At 41.3% G+C, this 26882-nt stretch overlaps 1 protein-coding gene across 1 annotated transcript; it reads right to left on the bottom strand.

Annotated features, from left to right (window-relative positions):
* Positions 1-1284: 1284 nt before the first annotated feature.
* LOC110987129 (uncharacterized) lies at positions 1285-26227 on the bottom strand. Its single transcript, XM_022249588.2, has 16 exons — positions 25954-26227; positions 25048-25167; positions 21617-21714; positions 15044-15100; positions 13846-13924; positions 12747-12791; positions 11570-11772; positions 10411-10494; positions 9244-9346; positions 8145-8531; positions 7075-7248; positions 6566-6747; positions 6180-6263; positions 5067-5281; positions 4560-4697; positions 1285-3696 (listed from the first exon to the last, which is right to left on the bottom strand). Exons 1-16 carry the CDS (start codon positions 26051-26053, stop codon positions 3387-3389), a joined length of 2379 nt encoding a protein of 792 aa, XP_022105280.2. The 5' UTR covers positions 26054-26227; the 3' UTR covers positions 1285-3386.
* Positions 26228-26882: the final 655 nt, after the last annotated feature.

The following is a 26882-nucleotide window of genomic DNA, read 5'->3' as shown; positions in this document are numbered from 1 at the left end:
GGACACCGCACGCCAGGCCGTACCAGAGGTTTGACATTAAGCAAGTACCCTTTGCAAACCTGTCATTTTTATTTTGCCTTTGACAGGTCAATCCACAAGCTATTAATCAGCTCTCCAGTCTTCGCAGTTGGTGCTCGTGAGCAAGGGCATGTTTCCCTCAGCATGTTCCAAGCACCACCAGACGACGCACGCGAAACCAGTCAAAAGGCATACACAATAGAGTCACCTCCAGAAAAGGTAGATATGCCAGGGGCAGATCCAGAGGGGTTTCAAATTGTTTCATGGGGGGCTACTACATGTAATTGTTGCCATTCGTGCAGCTATCTAATCCCTTTATTTTGTTCTTTACTGTGCACGCAAATTAGACCCCTTCGTGCATGACTAATCAAAACGTTTATGCAGTTAGGGTCTTCCAACCTCTATCTGCCTAGAGCAGAAGCACACCCTCATCGGTTGAAAAGAGTCATGTTGGTCGGGAATGTTCATTTTGTCGGTAGCGATGCTATCGTAACGCGTGCATTTCCTAATCGTTCAGACAATTCAGTTCCGATCAAAAAGCCGCTGTTGCTAAGAAAAGTGCGCCCTCTCGTGGTCCAGCTCGAAGCTCATAGAGGTTATGCGTTAATGCGTCCTCAGAGGCAAGGTTTGTTTACTTCGATAGGCTCGAGAAAACCTGTGGCACATTCATTGTTACTAACTTAAACTAACCAAAACAGCTTCAGAGACACCATGGAGACGCCAGCAACGCACGGCCCCTAAAAAGTTGTCATGTATGAGATGTCAAACTCCAGTTGGGGGTCGCAAGGACGCAATCCTTCGTTAGATCGCACTTGACCCTGCGCTATTCCTAAGCATTGACTGAATCACACAGTTTGGGATGTAACCATGTGCAGGGTGCAATGTACGTGTCATGCGAATTGCCATTATTTGTGTACATTTTCAAAAAGATAACACATTCATTGGTCTCAAAAAGTCAGTCTAGAGGGGACCTTTCACACTCTTAACTAACTTCCTTGTATGATTGTTCTATAAGATATTGTTCTGAGCCTAGAAGTAAAAACCCAAGAACCACGACCATTTCCGCGTTGTCAAAACCATCGCTCTTGCTCAGTCTCCAACGTGTTCCCCACTCATTTAACTAAACACGGTGACCCCAACCTTGCACCTGGGCCCAACCCTTTCTTTACAGTTACTAACCACGCTTCCTTTATGAATTCGACGGCTTTCAGTGTTGCTTCATAATCAGCTTATGCAACTCCCCCAGCAGGGAGAAAACGAGTGGTGTAGAGCTCCCAGTAACACCATGCCTTTAATTAGCTACACAAAACGTGGAACTTCGCAAATCCAAGTGCTGATGACTATTTGTATCATTTACATACATTGAAAGGAACCAGGAAATGAATTTTTCTTAGAATCACTTTTTGTGTATATCTGTACTCTTCTTCCATGCAAAGTATGAAGATTGACATCTTTTTTGAGTTACATGAACTGAACGGTGCACTTTTTTTTCAAACATTAAAAATTGATCAAGCATTTCTGGACAAGTGAGGGCGCTTTTGCTTTGATGTAAATCCAGGAAAACATGGTTCAGGATGCATGTTTTCAATGTTCAAATTGTGAACCCCAAATTTGCTATCTGGGAACATTTCTGTGAGAAGGATTTTTGCTGGATTATTGCCATATACTTACACAGCAATAAATTGCCAAAGAAAATAAAATCTGTCATAGCAGTGGTTAAAAATCTGTGCACAAATCAGTGCAACATTGAGATTCAGTGCCTTGGATGACATCATAGTTTTGCTCATGAATATGCAAATAGCATTAGCATAAAAACCAAAAAAGCATAAAAAAATGGGTAACAATTGCAAAACGAAAACTTAAAATGAGATTAATTGAAACCCAAAGATGCAATTTCAAGGGTTTTTAGTAAAATTTATAAAAATATTTCTATTTCCTGGTTCCCTTAAGGTTTAATTAAGTTTCAGTTACATTATAATATTACAAATATATATCTAAACCAGCCTCTAATTCGTGACAATAATTTTACATCAATCCATTATGAAATACAGGCTCCATGTATCATCATGCGTGCAGTCCCGTAGCTTTCACAATTTTCTAGAGAGTGACGATTTACCTGGTCAGCATTTCGCTCTCCGGGTATCTACCTCATGTTTGTAGCTATTAATAAATTCAAACGGGCAGAATTAACTTCAATTAAAACGCATACACTGATTAAACTTTAATCACGAGTTTGTCGAAATGTGGCGACACTTTGGCTTACGTTGAAAATCATGTTTGATATGAAACGTTTACAATCATATAAGAACATCAACAATGCTATCACCAATTCCAGTCTTTATTCTCTGACTTGTTACGGATTTTAATATCTGAGTGAAATAATGCTTACACGAAGCTAAGCTGCATGACAACGTATCTGTCTAGTAACAATAAACCTGGGACCACAGGCACAGTAGCAATCTGGTTACATCTTTGACAACAGTGGAGGAATCCTGGTTATTAACCTACATCACGCCCTCTGGCGTTTGACCAACATTATTGTACGCACTTCGCATGCTTTGGTTCTGTTTACACTTTGTAATTTCTGTTAAGTTCTCTAAACACCAGTCTTAATTAATGAAGCCTGTACGTCATTACTTTTACACTGCTTTTATGAAAGTTTTCCTGCAATATAACTTAATAAGCCATCTTGATAATACTATAAGATAATACTATAGTTGCTTTAATACTTTCCAAAACTTAATACTTCTACAGCTATAAGGGATCATTCACTTTATGTTGTTGCAACAAAACGCTTAAAACTGGATGATCTAAGACAAATATTTTTCAAACAATGGCCTGAATATCAACCGTATAATCGAAAGTTGAGTGGTTGGATTGCCCCTTAACTGTAAATACAATTTGTCATGACGTTTATTGGTTGGTTGTCTTCACTGATTTCTCAGACATCCCATTAGGAATGCGCTCGAAAGACTTTGCTATAAATCTTCGAAAACGCAATATGGATTAACTTCGATATATCTATGTATTCTTTTGGAAACATTGTGATAACATTACACAATGAACATGCTACAAAGTTGTTTACTGGCTCCAAATACATTATACTACAAATTGACCAAAAGACAGGAAAACTTGCAACTAAATCTCATTAGGGCAAAAACATTTAGAGAAAAACATGTAATATTTGACTTGCGACTGTACAAATTTTGTGGCTACCAGCTTGTCATGAGTAATATCGTTCATGAACATCCATGAGGAAGAGTAACTGCATGCTCCTTTAATGAATTATTTAATTAAACCTTATAGTTTCAATAAATAGCATAATAATACTGCTGACTTTTGTTTTGCTGTGCAGTGATTGAAATGTCTCATTCATATTCATCTTTTTGAAAGAGCCTCGCTGTGTCGCTCTGCTCGGCGTCGCTCTTCGCCATCTCCTCGACGGTCGGCGTGAACCTTTGCCCGGTTGCAGCCGGGGCGCCACTTGCCTCCTCTTTCTCGCCCCGTGCCTTGGTTCCACTGCTGCCACCAGTTGGCAGGCAGTGATCGTACACGGCGCCCTCCAGAGGCATGTAGTCGCACTGGGCCACCAGCATCTTGTCGAAGGTGTTGAAGAGATTGGTAAAGGTAGGCCGGTCAGACGGTTTCTCCCGCCAGCACTGTCTCATGATGTCATAGCTTAAGAAAGGAACGTGAGAATCAGTAATCAACAAACACAAGGTAACAAAGGAACATATATAAGCGAGCACAATTTAATGAACATATTTTTCATTATGTGCATTCTATGTGCCGGTCTCTTTGAATTAAATCTGCCAAATTTAGGGAACTTAAGCACGTGGATGTAACAGGCTTTGTGCACGTGTACAAGTTGTATAAATGAATACCGGCGTTTCATAATAGTGCGCCACCAAGAGTTTGCAACACCCTGGCTAATCACAATACACGAAATGTGTCGACCCACATGCATTGCCACAGCCGCCGGTCGACACGTCCGGACGCGTCAACCCACAGCAAACTCTTGGCAGCGCACTGTTGTGAAAGCCCAGAATCGCTTAGCCTAGGCTATGGGCGAAGTAACAGCACTTGTGGTGAACGTTTCCGATTAAAAGAACCAGGAAATAGAAATATTTTATAAATTTTACTAAAACCCTTGAAATTGCATCTTTGGGTTTCATTTAACCTTATTTTGATTGTTTGTTTTGCAATTCTAACCCATATTTTAATTTTTTTTTTTGCTAATGCATAGTTGCATATTCATGAGCAGAACTATTATGTCATCCAAGGCACTGAACCTCAATGTTGCACTGATAGGTGAACAGAAAATTTCTCTAGATTTTTTTAACCACTGCTACCTCTTTTCCAGAAATATTTGGTCAGTTTTTAATGTTTGAAAAAGTGTATCGTTCAGCTCACATAACTCAAAAAAGATGTCCAACAGTCTTCATATGTGGAAGAACAGTACAGAGATACACAAAACGTGATTCTAAGAAAAATTCATTTCCTGGTTCCTTTGATAATGAATATCTGGCATATGCACTCACATGTCTTGAGGACAGCAGTTGGGCATTTCCATGCGGTAACCAGTCTGCAGACGACGGATAACCTCTCGTCCGTCCAGTCCGGGGTACGGCATGCTGCCTAGGGTGTAGATCTCGTACAGGACGATACCAAAGGACCACCTGAGACAAACGACAAACTCTATGAACGACCGAGGCCACTTTTGACGGCCACCTTCATTTGGGGGCGACGGAGCCACAACTATCACGGGGCTAGAGACAACCCAAGAACGTGCCATAGTGCAGGCCAATTTGTAGAAGGATGAATTAGGTATTTTAATTGGGTTATAATTCAGGCGTCAATGTCGGCCTACCTTCATCTCTGCTGAAGTGGAGTTTGCCAGCATTAAAAGTATAAGTTGAAAAACTTTTCCTCAAGTGTATCATACATCATTAAATTCTGTTGGTAGAACCGTTGAGAAGATTGAAGTCCCTGAACAACATAGTAAACTCTTACTGTCGCTAGACAAAAACACAACTTTCCATACGTACACGTCGCTTTGTATGGTGCATTTCCCCTCCAGATTTGTCTCGAGGCTGACCCACTTGACCGGGCGCTTGCGCTGAGGCGCCAAGCGTTTGTAGCCGTTCTGGTAAATATCGTCTGCCAGGCCGAAGTCGGAGATTTTGATCACAAGGTCTTCGCCTACCAGGATATTGCGAGCTGCAAGGTCGCCGTGATAGTAACGGGTGTTGGACAGGTATTCCTTGAGGGAGAGAACACTCCACTTCAAGTTATATAACTCGCAACCTGCTTTGAACGCAACAAAAATTCACACCCACCGACTCCTCCTGAACACTAGGGTAAGCTCAGCAGACGGACGACCATTTATCAACCGCTGTTCGATTTTGCCTGGTACCAGGGATATAATTTTGTACGCAGGTTACCAGGGAAAATCAACCAGTATTCGACAAATGGTTGTAATTTCTGGAACTTGCCCACGACTCTACCCTCACTTGATGTCATTTCGACCAATGGGCTTTCTGTTCCCCATAAGCGCTACACATTTTCATCTTCGTACCTAATTATTTCAAACGTAGTAACTATTTCACACCTGTGACGTTAATCATGGCAATCACATGTACTGTATTTGCCTAACCGTATAGTTTGAGTATCTAAGAACTACTTCACACGTAATTAATTCTTATTGGATGGTTATTATGAGGGGCTGAGATCTGATAAATGATTTTTAAGGAAAACGGGAATTTTCCCCCTTGTATAGATCGCTTTCTGTAATATAAACCTTCCACAGTGACCTGAGACAGACAGTCTTGGCCACGGGCAGATTTCAAAGTGCTGCTTAAGAACAAACTCTGCTTAAGTGCGAAAAAACCTTGTTTAAAACAAAGGTTACCAGGTCAAACTCTATCTGATTGTCATGCTAACCAAACGACGGCTAAATACGATTCCAAAACAATATACATCACGAGGAGCTTTGGCTGTTGACCTGATTTATCAAGCAAGGTTTTTTCGAGCTTAAGCAAATTTTGGCCTTAAGCAGCTCTACGAAATTGGCCCTACAAGTTTATCTGGAGATCGTATAGGCTGTTGATACTCCAACCAATCTTTCCTCCAAATCAAATGGATTGGACATGAATGTTTACCATGCCTCGCGCAATTTGTCGGGCAATCTGTATCTTGTTCGTCTGTGACAGCACGTAAATCAAATCGTTATCGGGCCGGTTTTCCTGTTAAAAGAAAAAAAATGAAATGGAAAACGCAATTATTATACCAATTAAATGTCCTGTACCAAATCCTCTACCGTGATCACTGGTGCAAATTCACAGAACCAATAAGCACTATGTCATGTGCAACACCAGCACAACACAGCTCGAGATAAAAGCTCCCTGAACCGCAGAGGGCGCGTTGTTACATTTGCGTTGATTTCTTTTGGGGCCTGCATTGTATTTGTGCAATGTCACTTGTTTAATAGGCCCTTGAATAGTGATGACCAAATAACTGATAAAATAATTTTTCACGGTGTACCCACCTCCCTGCACTTCCATAAGAAGTGCAGTAGGTCTCCATATTTCATGAACTCGGTGATAAGGTAGTATGGCTCATCTACCGTGCAACAGCCCAACACCGAGAGGATGTTAGGATGCGCTCCAATCTCAATAATCAGCTTAATTTCATCCAAGAAGTCCTCCTTCATGCACAAACTCGCATTGCCTGTGAGAAACCAGCACTATCAAATATTCATTACATTTATTTAGGATGTCTAATTGTCATTTGGATATACTGATTTTTGTCTTGTGGGACAGGTTACTGATTTGAAGAATTGTGGCTCAGGAAAAAAGTTTGACCAGAAAAAGATTGTTGCATTAACTGTGCAGTTTTTGTGGTGCTTGGGTTAGCCTAAACTTCCCGACCTGAATTTTTGGGTGTGGAGGGAACTGTTTCCAAGGGTAACACAAGGTCCATTCAAAACAACACAGTGTTGTTTTTTTTCAACACTGCATAGTCTAAGACCGCAGTCTGTGCAGTGTAGGGACGCACACTTGAGACTCTTGACGGCAACGGGCGAGTATTCTTCCTTGTTGTAGACGCCGAACGCATAGCCTTTGTAGACCACGCCGAACTGGCCGCTGCCCAGCTCTTTCTCCAACTTCAACAGTGTCCGGTCTAGCTCCTTGACTTCGAACTCAGGCAGACACTCCTTGCAGTCGGTCTCTGATAATATTAACCGTACAAATGGAAAGGTCCTCTTTTGATCAATATGATAAGCACGGATCAACGCTCTCAAGTTTTCCTTAAAAATGAAACCACATTTCAGAGTTAGTTTTATGAAGAATATATTTTTCTTTCTCATAAAACAAATTTGATCAAAAATATATATCTCGTGAAAACGATCTGTTTCTAAAGCCAGAAATAACGTTCCTAAATAAAGATCTCTTAAGAACGAACTGGAGGATATATGTCTCGAACAAACGAACTTTGAAAAACAATTTCTTTCAAAAAGTTCACATTTGGAAAATATATACTTGACGGAACCTATGGGCTTTCCTCCACCAGTATTTGTCTGAAAGCCAACTTGCTAAGGATTTATAGGATTGAAGTGGCCCGTGATAAACTCGATTTCAATCAATCTATCAAATTGAAATTTGTTTCCCTTAATCATATGAACGCAATTTTGAAATATTCTACCAAGGTCAAACGGCTGAGTGTTTTAGCTAATTTACTTTTCTTTTGAAGATCACAAGTGCTTCGTCGCCGCCTTGAATTTCCGCCATAGCAGTGACACACCATATTTAAGGGCAGATCTACAACCATATTTTCGTGGGGCATTTTTGTATAACCTCTTATGTCCTTTCTGAGAGATGGGGTTACATTTTAGAGCTTTTTACACGCTTTGGGAGGAAGGGAAATGAAACTCACTATCGCCTTCCTATGATTAATTTTCAAAAAAAGAAACGAAAAAACCCCCCAAAACTCGTTTGCTCCTTTTTCCTCGGGGATGACTCCCTCTTACCCCATAGATCCACCGTTGACAATTAAATGGTTTGTACAATATACCCCTGCGATGGGATCGTCTTTGTTGACAAGGCTAGCCAACTCAAAGTGCTCACCATTCTTCTCCAGACTTCCCTTGGGGTGATACATACTGATCTCTTCCTCCCGTGTGCGGATGAACACCGCCTTCTTCAACTCATCCTCCTTCTTCTTGCGCCTGAAACAGACGCAGGCCACGCACACCATGAACAGTAGAAAGGCCAGGGCGGCGCCTACCGCCACTGAGGCGGTCACCAGCATCGAGCCCCCGGCGGGCGTGCCTTGGGTGGGTGATTCTTCACTTCTGAGCACGGTCGAAGTGCCGAAAGTGCCGCGACTGCCGCTTGAAGGTGTGGTGCCGAAGCCCTCACTCACGACTTCGTTGTTGGGCGGCATGGGTCTGGCAGGGGGGGTTGGCCTCGGTTGAGGTGCAACAGCCCCCTGAGGCGCCACGGACTCCCTAGCTACGTGAAAAAAACAACACAGGAATTTTTCCATGATGTCATAATAATTCGCCCAAGTGTAATGTCAAACTGGATTAATGGAAGTATGCCTATAGGATGCCTAAGTTCACCAAAATTTCCAGTGGGGAAACCCGCTGTCTGGTTAACGGTCCCCGTTAGTGTCCATTTAATAGTTACACGGGCAAACCATTAAATCAATGAAGTTTGAGTGAAAATCAGTTCTTTTTTTACAAATTTTCGTTCAATGTTATTTCTACTTGAGCAGAGGCACAATTGACGAAACTACCCATTAAGCAAAGGGGTTAAATAGTTCACTGTGTTTCTTTATCTACTGTAAGTTAAACTGCACACTTATTCTAGTGATACTTTTTGTTCGTCTGCACTGTTTAAATCTGGTCTAATTTGATAGCCGAACTCTGTACGAAAAGTCCACCCATCGATCGCATGACGTAGGTCAGAGAACAGGGGCAACTATTGGGCATGTAAGACTTGGGTTGTGCTCGAATTACTTGGATTGAAATAGAACACGTGACAATGAAAATGCATTAAGCCTGTCATTGGCTTCTACGTGGGAAGTGTCATTTATAGTCGCAGCCATGTAATTTGGACTTGTCACAACAGTGCGCAAAAGAAGAAGAGGAGTTCATTATTTCTGGAGTCAAAATTTTAAACGACACACGGTCATTTTATTTGTGGTAAAACTGTCCAGTACCTGCAGGTCTGTTTCGAGGATCTTGCGCTCCTGCCGTGTTAAACCGTATCTGAGCCGAAGAGCCGCTCTTACCCTCATCGTTGATCGTCACATAAGGTGTAACCTGTTGAGAAATGATACACTAACAGTTTGTCCCCATGGGCTTTGGGGAAAAACGCCAGTCGAGGAAAATTTGAAGTGGAAAGGGGGGGGGCACCATTCAAAGCTTAAGGTGTTTTAAAAAAAACTGACCATTTTAATTCAATTTTTAGTTGTGAAAACTGTTGATTTAACAGCGCAATGTTCATTTCAATTATCTGCTCTTTTTCGTTCCTTTAAGTGCCACTATTCCCTTCTGATATCTATGTTCGACATACCAACAAATTACTTACGACTTAAATGCTCTCTGACTTTTACTTTCAAAGTGAGTCCGTATATCACTGCTGATATCTACAGTGCCGAAACTGCGGCAGTGATCATGGTCATACATGTCGGAGTCGACAATAAAATTGACGTAGGATATATGATTAGTGATATGCCCGCATCCCTTCAAAAGCTTGAACTGGATGCCCAATGTGTACCTTCCCTCATATTGACTCGAAAAGTCAGTGCAGTTTATTCACAAACACATGAAAGGGGATTGCCGTAATTGGGATTGTCATTCGCTTTCTCTTTCAAATATCAGACAGGAATGCCTCTCTTTCAAATATTAGACAGGAATGCCAAACGCGTTGAGGTCTCGCTTCATTAACACTAGTGATTAACACAACCTTAAAGCGGTGCTTTGGGCGACAACAGGGACAAGGACAGTCAACAGTCTAACCATTCTGTAATTCTTTCGGGAGTTGCGAGTCAGTCTGTCGGCAAACGAGGCCGACCTTGTGTCCCCAGTATTCCTGGTCATTTTAGCAGCGTTTGGTAAATCAGACGAGTTGTGTGAATAGCTTTAACGAATGCGGCATCGGTTTTTTTTGCACTGTACCAGTTAAGCAAAAAGCAAAACGTGACTAATGTTACAACGGTGACTCATTCGTAAAGCAGCCTGCAGTGCTAGATCAGTTTGCAAACAATCATCTTAATAATACTACGTCTACCATGGAGGAAATATCATGTCAAAGTTTGAGCTTTTTAAAAAGAGTCTCCTTATTCGTGTGCTTTTTAGACACCGTGACATTTTGGAAACCTAACCTGCAACTCATATTGGTGATCTGGCGGATCAGGGAGAGTCATGTTGTGCTCGTATCGCCGAGATGTGTTCCACGGACCAGTTTCCTGTATCAAAAGATCAAAGTCTGAATTGAAGTCCTGTTGACCTGAAGAAACGTTTGAACCTAATGTTATCCAATCAAGGACGCAACTGGATATTCTGCAGCAGGAAATATGTGTAAATTTGAACATCAGACATCAGACATCCAACGATTGTGATAAATGTAATTTTGTTTATTTGAGAGGGGTAGAGATTTAGAACGAAATGAAGTTCTTAAATGTGGAATATCACTCGGCGTCACGAAGCTGCACTGAGCTATGCGTCTCCGAGATATAAACCAGGGTGTGGCAAGAATGTGCCATCTACGATCCGACAGGCAAACACTTCTTTCCACCATAGCAACTTCTTATTATTATTTGCAAGGCTAACTGTTTTCCCTCTTTTTCCAGAAGGCTTTTCCCACTGGGTTATTCCAACCTACAAATAATATGAATGAAGTTGTGGTGCCCGATGGAAATAGCCATTGAATTTATATATGACAACCATCTATCACAAGTTTTTAATCTACTTGTCATAAACCAGAGTGTAATCCTTAATTTATACTTCAGTATAGTATTAAAACGATAATAATAACGACCACACGTCTTCCACTTAGTTATTTATCGTAACATCGCATTGAATTGCATTGTCTGAATTGCAAGGGGCAGTATGGCACTAATCATTAAAGCTCAATAGGTGGTGTAGTTAAAACGAGAAACAGGTTCTTTGAAGTTACAAAGAGCAATTTCTGATAATTTCTGGATATCAATCAAACGAAATGAATAAAAGGGATTGGTATGCCTGTCGATCTCCCCCCCCCCAGGTTGTAAATTAAGTGTCATGAACTCATTAAGAACCTCTGGTAAGTCGACTTCAACGGGTCATGGGTTGAAGTTCCACCCCTGTACACCTCTTGTTATTGGTCAAAGCTCTCCGGTAACACCAGAGTATATGTCTGCGGTAATGAGCAAAACTGAATTCTGGTTTTTAAAATTTGTATCTCCCCGTTAGAAGTTCCACCAGTAGTCAAGAATAATTTAATTAAAACAATGCGAACTGGCGGTTGAAGGACATGCGCGTTGTCGTGATTAGACACCATACCTGCGTTGCACGAACTTGATTTTTTCTGCCGGTCTGATCGCTGACGTGCTCGTTAGACTGCTTGTAGTTCACACCGTACATCCGAATTTCACCGTTCGACTGTATGGGTCTAATCCACGATGAACGAACCTCGATTTGCCCGTCCTCTTGCCGCGTGATGCCGTCTATACGCAAATCCACAGGTTTCCCGGTAGTCTGGACAGCTGAATGACAGAGAAGAGTGAGTTAATACGTCCACAGGTTGAATTATATGGCTGGGGTACATTCAGGTCAAGAGCAGATCCAGATGAGCGGCGCTGAAAACTGCACGTGTATACAAAATTAACGTGTAGCGCTAATTCCTATGCAACTTGAAGCACGAACTCTGCATATTCAATATTGTAACACAACACGCAGTTTGAACATGAATTTAATATTCATAATATAAACTCATTACATTTAATTGTGTCATCATGTTATCCAAGCCTAGACCAGGAAAAAGTGATCTTGAGAGGCGGGTATCGAGACAAAGATTACTGCCCAAGTGGAACACTGTGAAGTCCACTCTGGGCAAAAACCGATTGTTAGCTCAGCTGGTCTTGAAAAGCACCAAAAAATATGAAAGTCTTATAATGTAAGTGTTACGGCACTGTTCACCCTTCCCAAACTTTTCACTCCATCTTCCTTCAATGGGAGGGGGTAAAGTTGCAATTTGTACTTACACGGTTACAAATGCTTCATTGAACGGCTCGATAATATGTGAAAATCAATTACTTTGACAACTTTTCAGTGTTCATAATATGGTAGTATCAGTGAACCAAATGTTTATGGTAAGTATAAAAATTCTTGAGAGAAAACACAAGCTGGGTATTCGTCAAGTGTCTAACACTACGATTAGGCTCAACATACACATACGGATATATCATTTTTTCTCTGATTATAAGTCTTTTTTTCCTTCTTTGTGCAGCACATAATTGTTTCTGATGATGCATTCCTTTCAAAGCCGCATTTTCGTTTTCATTGGGTTTCAGATCAATGAATATTTTCCACTTTCAAGTATTGTTTCTTTGCTACAAGTAGCGGAGAAAATGTCTTTTCCAGGTTAAATTATGAAGCAATTGATTTCCAGAGCCACTGCCTTTTCGGTGCAGACTAGCTCACCCAATGCCCTTTGCATCCCGTTCCATTCCCACCTTACCTTTCCCGCGGCAGAACGCCTCGCTTTGTGTCTCCTCGTAGCAATCTATCCAAATATGATCATAGACGAGGAAAGGAACAGAAAAGAAGAATTGATGAGAATGGGGTGTGTTTGTGGATGGAAAGCGTGACAATTAAAGAGTCTTCCTGATTAAAAAGAAGATGAAGCGCGCCGTTGATTTTGTCGAGTCTTGACGACAGCATGTACAGTTTATATGATGTTGTAGTAAGTTGAAAGATGAAGCATGCGGTTTATGGCGATGTATTGTTAAACTCACGGAAGGAAATCTAAATTTGAATAAAAATTGCAAATGTGGTCGGCCTAGCAGGTTAAACATCAAGCGGAAAGGTCTCACAAATGTCCCGAACTGCTGAAAGAGAACAAGGAAATTGTTACACACTTTCATTGACCACATCGGTTGATTTTAGAGGCAGCGGTGAAGTCCCCACTCTTCTGTTAATTATAGTTCAAGTTCAAATTCAATAGAATTCTCCCACATTTGTCTTAATAGCCCTCAGTCACGCGTTGCTAAATTAAGAAAAACTACAACCAAAAGCTTGAAACATCAGCGAATTGCTCAAATATGAAGCTCATCCAAAGGGATAAAAATTAGGGTGAAAATACGGTTTCTGGATGTGACATAATAGTGCCCGAAACTGGCTATTTCCCAGTAAAAAGGTATAGTCAATCATCGCAAGATGCATCCATTAATCCGATGTCACGTGACAGAAACAACACACTGCACGACTCAGCGGTAAATCTATGCCGCTTTTTATAAGCACCACTCGACAGAGGAGGGTGTATACTGGAAGTTGTAACTTCACCTTTCTGTAAGTATTGTTTTGGCGACCTTATATTGCGATTTCTGTTGCTTTTAAATGTTTTCAATAATTGGTGTTAAACTTTCCCTTCCTTTTTGTCCCATTTCTTTCTGTATTGTGTCTGACAACGTGCCTCTCAAGGATTTTTCCAAGGTAGATCGATTCGAGTCAAAGACCCACTCCGTTTAAACAATGTACGCGTGCGCATTATGGTCGGAGTGTAAATTTGATCGCAGGAAGATAACGCTGGTAGGGCTGTATCAAGGGCCAACACCAACCTGGGGATTGAATCGGTCCAATAGAGCTACCCTGGACAGATGGCTGCATGATATCCTTGTCATCATCAACAGTTCTAACCTGATGGGGGAAAAGTGAAAGAGCAAAATTAGAAATGTGCTGTCACTTAAATGCCCGAACTTTACCACAAACCATCAGAGGCCCATCCACGTCTTGGGTCATCAGGGGGTGGCAAGTGGAGTTTTTATGAAAAGGATTATCAATTTCTTTCATTCGTAAAGAAATCCTCACAAACTCAAAGAAAGGTGGTGGTATCGTTTGTGAAACACTGGTGTTCGATACCTAAATGGCAACATGTCTCTACCCTCCCGCCAGCGCTATAGATACGCCACTGCAAAACAGCGTTCAACCTGTACGTAGTGTATAATACGGACTCTGCTGTACTGGGCATGCTTCTTGGACAATCTGTCTTGAACAGAAGCACCCCTCACCGGTGGAAAAGAGTCATGTTGGTGGAGAGTGGTACTTTAAATGCTCGTATTTCACAGTTGTTCGTAAACCAGCGAAGAAAATTGGTACCGCTCGGGGCTCAAATCTGAACAAAGTTGTCACGTGTAAAAACGGATATCATTCATCAAATAGAAGGGACTAGATGGGTATGTTGGGAGACCGACAAGGGTAGAGGGGCCAAGATTTCACGGCGGCCAAAATTGTATATTGTTCGGACCTTTTTGTCGCTGTTCCTACTTTGTTTTTTTGGGGGGGGGCTCGAAGGAGGGTTGTCCAGTTGAAAAATAAAACTTTTGAAAGGTACAAGTTGAATGTATAAAGCCTATGTCACAAATTATGCATGTACATTTTGGACACAACCTTTATTAGCCAGTTTCAGCCAAGGTCAAAGTCTATTTTGAACTCCTGTGTTACAGTTAATTATGTATCGGCTTTGACCATGTAAATTGATGCATTACAAGGTCATGCACTTCCCATGGTTACAGCTGTGGCCTGGTTCTAGGCGCAAAGCACGTTCGCTTCGAGTTTGGACGTCGTGCAGCTGTAAATTACAAGCAGTGCGCTGGGCGCTGCCTCATGCATCGGCAACGGTGAATTATACACTTTATGGCCCTTATCATAACCATGTGGATCATTACAAAATTTTTCAAGCCGTTCGGTCTTTCCACCCCTTTTCTCTCTAGAATTCATCAATGCTTCAGGTTCAGATTTGTAGTGCTGATAACTTACCATCATTTCATATGGAAATCCGAAGTTGACATCTGAAAATGTGATTGATTCATTTTCCTGTGGGTTGAAGACGTAAGCGTCATGTTAGAAGACAAACAAAAAGTAACCCCACGTCTGATGCTCACAAATTAATGGGATACAATTTATCGCAGTTTTTCGTTCATTTATAAGAAAAGACTGTGCCGGACGAAAGCTTTATGAACAAACATAAATATGCTGAAAACGAACAGGCAAAATAAATTCGATGCAAACCCTGCAGTGATGTTCACCCAAGACGTAAATCCACTTGCACTAGGATAATGAAGCAGGAAAAGGTCAGATATTTTTTGCCCGTTAAATTGACAGACGCCTGAGGGCTGCATTTACAGTCTGGAATGAATCACATTCATTCCAGAGGTAAATGAAGTCTGTCGGTCTTTTGAAATGACAATATCGGGAGAATTAGATTTTTCTCTCTAACCGTCGGACAAACAATGGAACACTACACAAACAGAAAACCAATCCCATGCGCCGCCGACGCACAACAGGTCAACCCTTCAGGGAGCGAGCACGCTGTTTAGCCATCAAATACCAACTTGGTTAATAACGGAACTCTGTGCGTTTGCAGCACACTTCCGGCTGGAGCGTGATAGGCCCGTATCACACTGGCTAGCGAGGGCAGGGAATCTTGGAGCAGTTCGTGCGGACATGCACAGTGCTCTGCCCACCTTCCAAGTACAAACTTAAAACAACTTGCGCCGACGGTATCACGTTCGCTTTTTTCAATATCCTTCGAAATAGACCTAGAGAGCATGTAGGTAATTGCTACACGGACATGCAATCGATAATAACGCCGTCAGATTATTTTTCTTGGAGAGAGGGTAGCGGAGGTCACTTTCGTCTTGGCGTCACGAGAGGTACTGTGTGTTTTTTAAACACATAATCAATAACTGAACCTCGTTACGTATTCAGATTCGAGAGGAATGGCAAATAAAATAAAGCTGAGAGTTGCTAGGGAACTTCGATTTGAAATTAAGCAAATCTTTTTTATCTCCACACAGTATTCCAGAAAGCAATGATGGTGCGTTTTCACATAATTGAGTCGAAGCACAGGTCCCATTCGACTATGGCATGAACGAAAATTGACTAAAAAGGTATCGAATCCCCTTAGAACTGCACAGAAAAAAATCCAAGACAAGAGGTTTGGACAACGACAACCATACAAAGCAGTCTGTGATGCTCAATTTCAGGCTTCAAGCCTCTCAGAACTCATAGAGAGTTTTGACAATCCACGCAGGTTTCCAATTGTGTATGGAGGGCGATGGACGTAAGAATAAACATCCTTGGAATCGGAATCTTGTACCATCTAAGTGGTAAGATGCTGCTGCTCTCGACTACAATCGAACGCAGGGGTCCTGAGAGCTCCCCATACATGTCACATCACTCTATGGGGGGAGACCAGCTGGGCATACAGCCATGGTCACCATCAGAACCCTTCAACACTTGGCCAGACACGAGCACAGTCTTAAATGCTGTTTGGCAGCGGTCGGGTTCTCTGCGATAAAAGTTCAAGCCAAAACGTCAGACTTTATTTCAGTGACTTACGGCTTATTTAGTATAAGCTTGTGATACAAATGACATACTTTCTTAGAGTTTTGTCGAGGACGTAATTTGACGCGAGTAAACGAAGAACTAAAATCTGTGGCTTTCAGATACTGAAATTTTGTTACCACTTACCAAATCTTTGAGTATGAAGTAAAATATATACAAAACATCATAAATTGAGGATAGGTGGTAGTTTCGTAGGATGCTTTTGTAAATAGAAGAACGAAACTTAAAAAAAATGATATATTTTAAGAATTTACACCTGACACTTGGTTTTCAACTAACAAACTTAATATCCAGGTTTATGTACAAATAAAAAAGTCAGTGAAGCGTGTCACTGATGTAAAACACTCAGCCTAAAATGAAACCATTCAAAACGCATTACTGGGACTACCTTATCGAAGACGCTTATCGTACTAACTTAACACATATTTCAACCATCCATAAACACTGATTTCCTCCAAAGGACATTCAGGCTGAGGTATGCTGAAGCCTCCCAGGTCGACGTATGCTATTTAGATGTCGGCATCTTGTGCACAGTACTCCAGCTGCCGCCGTCAAGGGACGGTTATCACAAGTGGCGATGACGGGGCTGCGGGTTAAGAGGCTTAGACGTTCCCGCCCGTCATCCTCGTGTTCCCCTGACACGGGGAACGTCAATCTCTTCCAATCACACGGGACCTCTCGTCAGTTTTTACCGGCCCAATATCGACCGGGACTGGCTGCCGGGGCTCGGGTATTCCTTAACCCGTGGCTTTACCTAGTCGCCTGCGATCACATTCAGGGGCTTGCGCAGCTGCCGTGCCGTGTGGATTCTAATTTAGCTGATGGCAGGCTTATCTTTAAGATAATATTCCCAAAAAGTAATAAGCACTGCACAAGCTTAAAGAAAACAGATTAAGTTAACTACAATTAATCGACAGCACAAAGCAACCATTTTGATAATGAGACCCCTCGTTCCATCTGGAGGTATTCAAGCCACATGTGGATATTCTCTTACACGTCTTGAAACTTGAAATAACGGGTCACTCGTTTTCAAGTGTAGCTGCAATGAATTTTTATTAGACACAATTTTTTCTGCAATTTTGTACTCTTCTTAAATGTATGAAATTCATGCATTGAAAAGTGCACGTTTAAATACTTGAAGTTATCCATGCTTTCCTGGACAACTGAGGGCGCTGTTGCTGTGATGTCATCCAGGAAAGACATAGTTCAATCCATAGGTTTTCTGTTCAAATTGTGAAACCAGAATTTAATTACTGAAAATATTTCTGCTTGCTTATCGCTATGCATATTAACAACAGTGATACAGCAAAACGAAAACTTAGTCCAGCAAAATCTACAAAATTGCAGGACTTTTTTGTATCCAAATCAATGAAATTATTTTGCCATTGTTGGTCACTCGTTGATTTGACGGCTTCGTGACGACGTACAGCCTAACTGTCTCCCGAATTTAGGAATTGAAGGGTCTGACATTTCATTTGTAGAGGCTGTTGGTGTTTAGATAACATCATTTTTAATACGAATAAGATTGCGAAGCTTGCCCCACATTTAGTCATTTTACAGTGCGATACAAAATGATTTATGGCAATTTGAAGAAGATCCTACTTCTTTTGCACTTAAATTCCTTGACGGAGCTGTTAAAATCAGGGACACAGTAGGATCTGAATGGGTACTAGTGTGCCAAATATTGCCCAGGAATAAACGAAGATACAGTCAAACGGGTGTGGAAGAATTCAAAGCCAGAGTGGATTTAGCAAACTCATTTTTGAGAGATAACGGTGGTAAACATGTTGGGCTGAAATTCTGGAAGCAAAGGGGAATGACACATCAGAATATAAAGGATTTTGGTTCGGTCATATGCCCTGATGGGATTCACGTGTCTTCCAGAGGGCAATACAAATTCTACAAGTCTATACGTGGAGCTGCTTTGTTTGGCCTGAACCACAAAGCGCAAGCAGTTTAAATTATATCAGTTACAGGTAGCCGTTTGGCAACCTTTTCCTGGTACGGCTGGGTACAAGGACTATATGTAACACTACAAAAGGCTAGAAATGATTGATTTTTCCCATGTCATAACCACACCATAACTATTTTAAAAGAAAAAGAAATTCCTAGGAATTCCCACAGCTGTTACTGGGGAGCCCTAATAGTTTCTAACTCGGTTCCAGGTTGCCGGTAAGGCACTGTCTGCGTAATCAACTGGCACACTCGTCACCTTCTTTATTTTCCGTTTGTCCAAGTTTTCGTTACACAACTATAGTTAACCCATCCATGCAGAACTTAACTGCCTGCCTGCCTGCCTGCCTGCATAGGATATGGTCAGGCGAAGCTTACCATAATTTTATTTTCTTAAGGCAAATAATTATGCTCTCTGGGTTACTTATTCGTGCTTGCCCAAGTTAGGATCATGATGGCCCATATGTAGCATATACCTGCTGTTGTGGTGTGCTATCGACGGGGATGGCATTTGCCTAACAAAAAGGCTATATCGAAGGTTCCATTTCATTGCTTGGTGAAAGAAATGGTGTGTTCATGCTGATCTGATATGTTCCCGACTTTATAATCTTACCTCGGACATTACAGCTTTGTGTGTTGTTGTATATTGCTATATTGCATTGAGTTGGCCTTATGTTGGTTGATATGGCCCATACAGCTCTCAGATGTTGATTTTGGTGTGCTATTGATGTGGCTAACCTCAGCCTTGCAGCTGTTAGTCGCAGAGATGGTGAGCTTTCTGGAGGTGCTGAATATAAACTTTACCAGTTGGGCATAATTTATTCTGAGATAATGTTGATGGTGGATGTGTGCATTGCAGCAGTTCCGACAATTGCTGGACCAGGGCTTGGGTCGGGTCCATGGGAGACACTGGGTGTCGGACAATGGGGCAGGGTCCTTGCGTTTCTATAGGAGTTAGAGAGGAGGTCAGGGTTTACCTGACAGATTTAAGTCTTTGGGCATTGATGGTCCGGGTCACATTTCTGCTCCACTAAACTTTGCCGTCAAAAAAGACATTAAAGAGAAAATAATTTGAGGGACTGGGTATGTTTATTTTGGCTTGCTGCTCAAGCTGTACAGAGCAACATCGCGGTTTAGAATGTTTCCGTTGTTAGGTCGTTGTGTTTAGTACCATCCAACAAAAAGCTGCCCAAAACATCAACGAACGGATCTCAGCCTTAGCTATTTTTCTTCAGTTTACACCCACAAGTTGGGAGAATGGCAAGTTGCTTTAGTATAGCGAACTAATCAGGCAAATAGCAAATGAAGGGGGCAATTTCAATGTGTACGAAGTGACATTCCGAAAATTGGGAATTTTTAAAATCGGCCTTTGACAATCCGGCGATACTATCTGAAAAGTTGAATATAGAGATATCGAAAGAAAGACTTGCAGGGCCTTTTCCCGAAAGACCACTTAGCAACTTTTTGTGAGCCCTGTTGGCTTGGTTCCTGAAAACAACCTGGGTCCTTTCGAGTTGTACATCACCTGTCTTGCCCTAAGTACAACTCAATGAATGACGGTATACCAGACAGCTCAGCAACAATGAGATTCGTCCACAGACGATGATGTTCGTGTTTTAAAAAAAGTTGGTAAGGGATGTGTGCTTTTTAAACCGCATATTAAGCTTGCTTTCAAGATCAACCCAAATCATCCGGACGATCACAATTTAATAGGTTTATCGCCGCAAGGCCAGTTTTATTACGATAAAACTATTCCCATGGGTTGCCGCTCCAGTTGTGCTATATTTGAAGAATTTAGTACAGCGATTGAGTGGGTAGCAACGAGGGAACAGAAACCCGCAGGCATAATACATATTCCCGACGATTTTTTGCCCATTTCCAAACGATTTTAAACAAGGTTCGCAGAATTTAAAGGATTTTCAAATGCTTCGTCACAACCTGGGAATTCCTATGGAACCTGAGAAAACTGAAGGCCAACAACATGTCTTACATTTGCCGGGATCGAGTTAGATACGGTGCATGGCTATGTCAGCACGGTAATACCAGCCCAAAAATTAATAAAAGCCACGAATATAACCAGCGACGCACTGAACAAGACTAAAGTCACTTTACACGAACTACACTCAATCATTGGTTTTCTGGAAATCGCATTCAGAGTTGTGGTCCCAGGCAGGGCATTTTTGAGGAGGTTGATAAATTTGACGATAGGAATTAGGTGCCCGTGGCATTAAATTAGGTCAGCAGCACAGGCTAAGTCAGATTTACAGGCCTGGTTGCCGTTCAATGGAAAGCACTTTTCCTGTCTGATCAGTGGTTGTCTGATAAGACGTTAGTGAGACATTTACACACTGATGCTGCAGGTTCCCTAGGGTACGGCGCGGTCTGTGGCCAACATCAAGGGCCGATGGAAACATTCTAATTAAGGAGTGCTACCCAATTGTAGCTGCAGTATACAGGTCAGGGGTCATCTGTAGGCTAACCAAAGAATAATGATGCATAATGATAATGAAGCTTTGGTTAGCATAAATAACTCGAACGCAGCCAAAGAAGTGCAGGTCGTGGCTCTCGCACGTAAAATTAGTAATAAAGTACATGCTATTAAACATTTAAGTTCGAGCTGTTCACGTCCCACGTCGCAAAAATGCATTAGCTGATGATCTTTCTCGCCTACAGGTAGAGTCATTCAAAGAGGCAGCCCCAGGGGTGGAAGAATGCCCGTTAACACTTCCAGTAGAAATACAGCCTCAGAGTTGGTTCCCGGGCTCCTAAAATTATTGTCTAAAGCGGTGGCTGTTTCAACATGGCAAACATATCAACGAGCACAAAAGGTATACGGGTTTAACGATTCCCTGCCGCTACCACCAACGCTAGCAGCCTTATTAATCATTTACTTGAGGCTGAATACGCACCCAGTACCATTAATACGTATGTACTGGCGATTTAACCTTCTTCACAAACTACACGATATGAGGGAGCCCAGGCCCTGCTAGGGGTGCAAAGAGTCGAGCCAAAGTTAAATGTCCGACTTACTGTCAAGGTGTAGGACGCTGAATCTATTTCACACACGTGCGCGTTGGACAAATTCATTGGTGCTATTGATAGCCTCACTCCATATCTGGTGAAAACTCCTGTCAAAAGGGGAAAAAAGAACGACAATCTGCTTCATATGGTGCTCCCTTGCAATTGAGGCCACATTACACTGCGGGATGAAAGCCGTTTCACTGCGCGATGAGAGTTGTTTGGCAGCGCTGTGAATGTTGTTCAGCGGGGCAGTAAGTGCTGTTAAGGTTACACAACTCTAATACGCACCCTAAGATAACAGTGCGAAATTTTGAGAAATTGCGCCTCCCGGTGACACCCTAGACGATCTTGACCTCTTTGTTTTCAATATTCAAAATTATGACCACGTGGACGATTTCCTGTCAAATTTTACGAAGCTTTTGTCTGATTTTTTTTATAGAGGGAGAAAAATATAAAATGTAACACGTAAAGACTAGGGGCAGGCGCACATATGAACTTTACAATGATCTGAAATGCACTTGTGACTTGTGTACAAATTTTCTTTTTTTTATTCCAGTTTCTAAAGACTACCACAAAATAATTTTGTTAGATTAAATGTGTGTGGAAATAGACCGACTCACCTGATTGTGATGTAGTTGAGATTTACGGAAATGAGTGGTCAATTTCTGACAACATATTGCTCTTGAGAAGAGGTATTTTTTCATTTTCTTTGAATATGCTCTTAAAATATTTACCAAGGCATTTACTGAGGTGATTTTTAAAGAAGTAAACAAAAGAAAATTATCACAAATGCTAGAATTTCTATGAAAATAATCTTTTCAATACTAATTTTGCACATTATTTTCTCTACCCAAGGATTCCAGAAGCAGTTTACTTTCAGAGGTCAACATTAAGGTTATATCAAAATGGATTTGTTGATTATTCCCAAAAAGCACGAAAATCGGAACCCATCATCAGATCAGCCAAACAACACTAAATGCGCTGACAAACAGCTTAGATGTGAAGCTACTCTAACCTCACATCAGTACACTCTCATCAGTTGAAGCGAAGATAAATGTTTACAATAAATCCAGGTTATTGAACTTTTGCAGAGTGAAAAAGAAAACCAAAGGGAGGTTTAATAAAATATATGAAAGGACGTAGTCAGATTTTCATGCTTTCCCCTTTTTCACATTCGATTTCTTAAATTAATAGACGAAAACAAAACCCAAAATAAGCATGCATATTGTCTCTGCGCTCCTGTGTAACACCAGACCCATTGTGATCATACTGAAATAGGTACGTTAATTTCTGCACCTTAAAGTATGCTTATGACAGTATGATTGGTCGATGACTCCGGGCAAGTTAGTATGAGGTCCGACAAGGTTTTGGTCTTGGCAACCCGATTATGTTGACATCAGTCAGCATACAGTAGGTCTATGGGTGTAAAGCTGCGTTGTTATGCCTGCTATTTTCTGCCCTGTTGTTATTCGTACAGGATTATATCACGTGTGACTCAATTGCCGAGAAAAAATTGGGGAAACGAATGAAGTGGTTTTAGACTGGCAACCCCTTGACTGCAGAAGGTTACCAACACGTTGGCCGTAATAAGGACTCTAGGCCTACAACAATGAGCGATCAAATGATTACCCCGCTGAGAACACATTGACTAAATCGACGACTCTGGGTTAGCCAAATAATTGCTTTAATGATGACTCTAGAGGCACAAAATCTTGGGGGAAACGCATTAAGATATTTCAAACCTCTGAAAATGACTCTCCATCACCAGAAACCTTATGGCAAGTCCTATTCTGAGATCCATTGTATCCTTAGGCGAATATCTTTTTTATAAGTTGGTGCTCGGATTTTTTTCAAGACAAATTTTACAGGAGGAGGGGAAAAACCCCAAAGTATTTTTATAAACTCAAGAAAAACAAATAAGAGTCTTCAAGTCGGCGGAAGAAATACCAAAAAATTAAAAAAAAAAGTGGAAAGAAGTGGTTTCCCTAACCACTAGTTTAGCTGCCAAGGACCGGGGACTTCGCCGTCGGTTGGACAGCGGAGCAAAAAAAAAAAAAAAAAAAAAAAAAGGTAAATTGTTGGTCGGCTAATCCGAGACTTCTTAATTTAAGATACAACATTTTAATTTTTTTCAGTTTTGAATCTGGAAAGTCGGCGGATCCGAACACCAACTAAAAATTCTCGCCTTAAAAAAATTCTTTTCTCCTGTTTTACCACTGACTTTATTAAAGCTATTTCAACCGTTCAGTCTGTTATTAATTTTCTTGTATCCTCTGAATGAAGAGACGGACACACTTTGTCAAGTAAGTCTAACACTGAGCCTGCACATCCAGCCCCGCTACCAGCTTTAGGCATGGGGTGATGGGGTGCACAAGACCAACTAGGGGATACATCACAAAAACAATGGATACTTTGGATGCTTAATGGTTTTTGTCGATGCGGGAGGGTGGCAGCTTCTCACCAATCTCTCACTCTTCCCCCCCCACCCCGCCCCCCCCCCACCGTTGGCGACATACATAGCCACACCCCAAACCTTAACTCTATCCACGGACTCAAGCTGTATTTTGAAGGAAGTTTGGGCATGGGTGGGGTGAGGCATATCTCATCCAAGGAAACTTGAGCCTGAGCCACAACACGGGTTGTGTTGTTACTGCTCTTGTATAAGACCTGTGAGGTCTTATGTGTGGTTTCCGTTATTACTCAGATTGTAGGCAGACATAATAAGCTCCCTATGGCACACAGACATTCCCCAAATGATCGCATCCTAAACCACAATACAAAACAGAGGAAAGAATCAGCCTGGACTGAGTGGAAATAACACTGAAGATGTGTGTCATTAATTAATGAACAATAAGTCCAGTTATTCAGGTTTGCACGAAACAAGGGGGAGATTTTTTAAACCCTTTGAATTCAACTCGACAATTGATATGAATTGTTGCCCAAACCGAAGTCTTAAAAATATGTCTTCTCCGCTTCTCACTTCAACCTTTAATTTTTTCCTGAGTACCTTAAAAAAATGACCCGTGGTATGCATGGCCTTATCTAATTCCACATTCTGGGCATAATGTAAACTCTAATAACCACAGTCTGTTTCATCATCGGCAAGTCGTCTCTATAAAAAAAAGCTCAAAAACGTTTCTGAATATCGCCACAAGCGCCATATTTGAGTTCGTCCTCCTTCAAATTTTGTTAATTTAAATTTTGTACTGCACAAGTCGTATCCATAAGAGAGCTTGTTGTGTCAAAAGAACGTTGTGCGTGATATAAAAAATTAGCAAATTCAGGAGGGCAAATATCGGTTTCCCTGTTTTATTCGTGAGACCGTCTCGCTTTAGAAAGAAAGTATGAAATGAAAGAAAGGCGACCGTTTAGCCTTGATAAGTACGGCATGAAAGAAGCAGTATCCGATGCCACCTGTAATAGATGAGATATTGTCTTACCTGGCGGTCTCTTCCACGAGCCAACGGCGTCGACTGTCCATTTGTCCTCGCTGCCGTCGAGGCCAGACCCGCTAATGTCCCGGCGGGTGTGGAACGTCAGGTTCAGATCGGTCACGGTGGCTGTGGAATACGGGGAATCGTATCCGAGGTAATTGTCCTTAATTGTTCCTTTTAAAATAGAATTCACTGTAGGCTGCAAAATATATACTGTACCACCTTCATGACAGGAAACATTACTTCGAGGGTTCCTAAGCAGGCTTTCCGGCGACATGATCGCAACGTTCCGTTAACCCTGTGTTGCGCCAATGGAAAATATGTCATTCTAATCGAACTGGTGATGAATGGTCATGTGTATAGTTCCTACCTAGGAGAATTCAGGCTATATTCAGACCACAAAAATACAATCATGTTGTTGTAATCCACGATTTGCACAGTTTTAAACTTAATGAAACCTGAATTAAGCGGAACTAAAAAAGTCCTGGCATAACACCCACATTCATCATACATGCTTATACAAACTAAGGTAAGACTAAGACTGTAGTGTGCGAACTAAACGTAACAGTTTCTGAATTCTCATTCCATGAACTGGAATTAACATCATCAGGAGATCTTGTAGTGTAACACACGATCATCTCAAATGATGATCGTTGACCGTCTTGATGACAAATTTATGCAAAATGTCCGAAGGCCATTTCCCCAGCACTCAAAAGAGAGGGAAACAGATAAACTAGTCAATTTTATCTTCTGATGCGACTAAAACAACAGAAGAAACAATGAAAGTTTGAAAAACAAAAAAACCCAACTTTTACCAATGGAGGTAATATACAACTTCAAGAAATTCTCATTTTATAGATAAAAACGATCCTACTCAAAATTAAAGGACAAAATAAGGATTATTAAACTTACGCATACTGAAGCAGTCGTTTGCAGTTGTTACTTCTACTTCGAGTAGAATAACCACCAATGTAAAAGCAGCGACCAACGCCCGTTTTTCCCACTGAATCATTGTCTAAAACAATGAAGAAACAATGCTAAGAAGTGAATCATTCACATGTCTTTCCTTTGTCTTGGATAAGGGAAAATATTCCGTTGAAGGTAGAAATCTCCGAGAAAGGATGTTGATGCATATATTCCAAGTGTTTCTTCCAAGTGATTCTCTGCTGTCTTGAGCAATCGTGGCCGATGCCATATGCAAATAGTGTAAATATAGGGAGCCAATCACTGAGCCTCACGCATTCTTTGCCTCTGCGCGCATGCTTACAGAGCTAATGGTTAGTGCCACAATTACAAGCAAAGCGTTATAGCAGTCAGATCGTAATGGGCAGAATTGATAAGACAATTTTAATTCAATCCAATATTACTTGCAGTGGAGAAGAAATTCAGTCAGTAAATAAAGATTGTAAAGATATCATTTCATCAGAAAGTTTGGTTTGTCTCTGTCATTCAATGCACTCAATCACTTAGGCATAACCAGAGTGAATTTATTTTTACCAAAAGAGTGTATGACATGATTGACTAAAAACTATACTTTCACTTGTTTAGAAATTTTTCTAATATTTACACTTTGATGTTAGTTTCATTTTCTATACAACATTTCTATTGCTAGACGACCGAAATTATGTAACCTCTGATAGTCAGTACCGTGACCTTTTTACGCCTGCATTTGACTGTTAGCAATTTATGTCGTGCGTAATACGTAGTGTTCTCAGAGGAAATCACTTCTTTTTGAAATACCAAATTGCCGCGAGGCAAAGAAAAGCAGACGAATGGAGACGTTGGTTGACTTGACTTGGAAATTCGCCCGTACCTTTTTAGTTCTGTATCAGTATTTTCAA

This window comes from Acanthaster planci, linkage group LG05, assembly GCF_054643075.1.
Source record: "Acanthaster planci isolate LZ-2023a linkage group LG05, COTS_SCS, whole genome shotgun sequence".
Lineage (NCBI taxonomy): Eukaryota > Metazoa > Echinodermata > Asteroidea > Valvatida > Acanthasteridae > Acanthaster > Acanthaster planci.
Note: the sequence above shows the minus strand (reverse complement) of the source record. Positions and strands in the feature narration are given on the sequence as shown.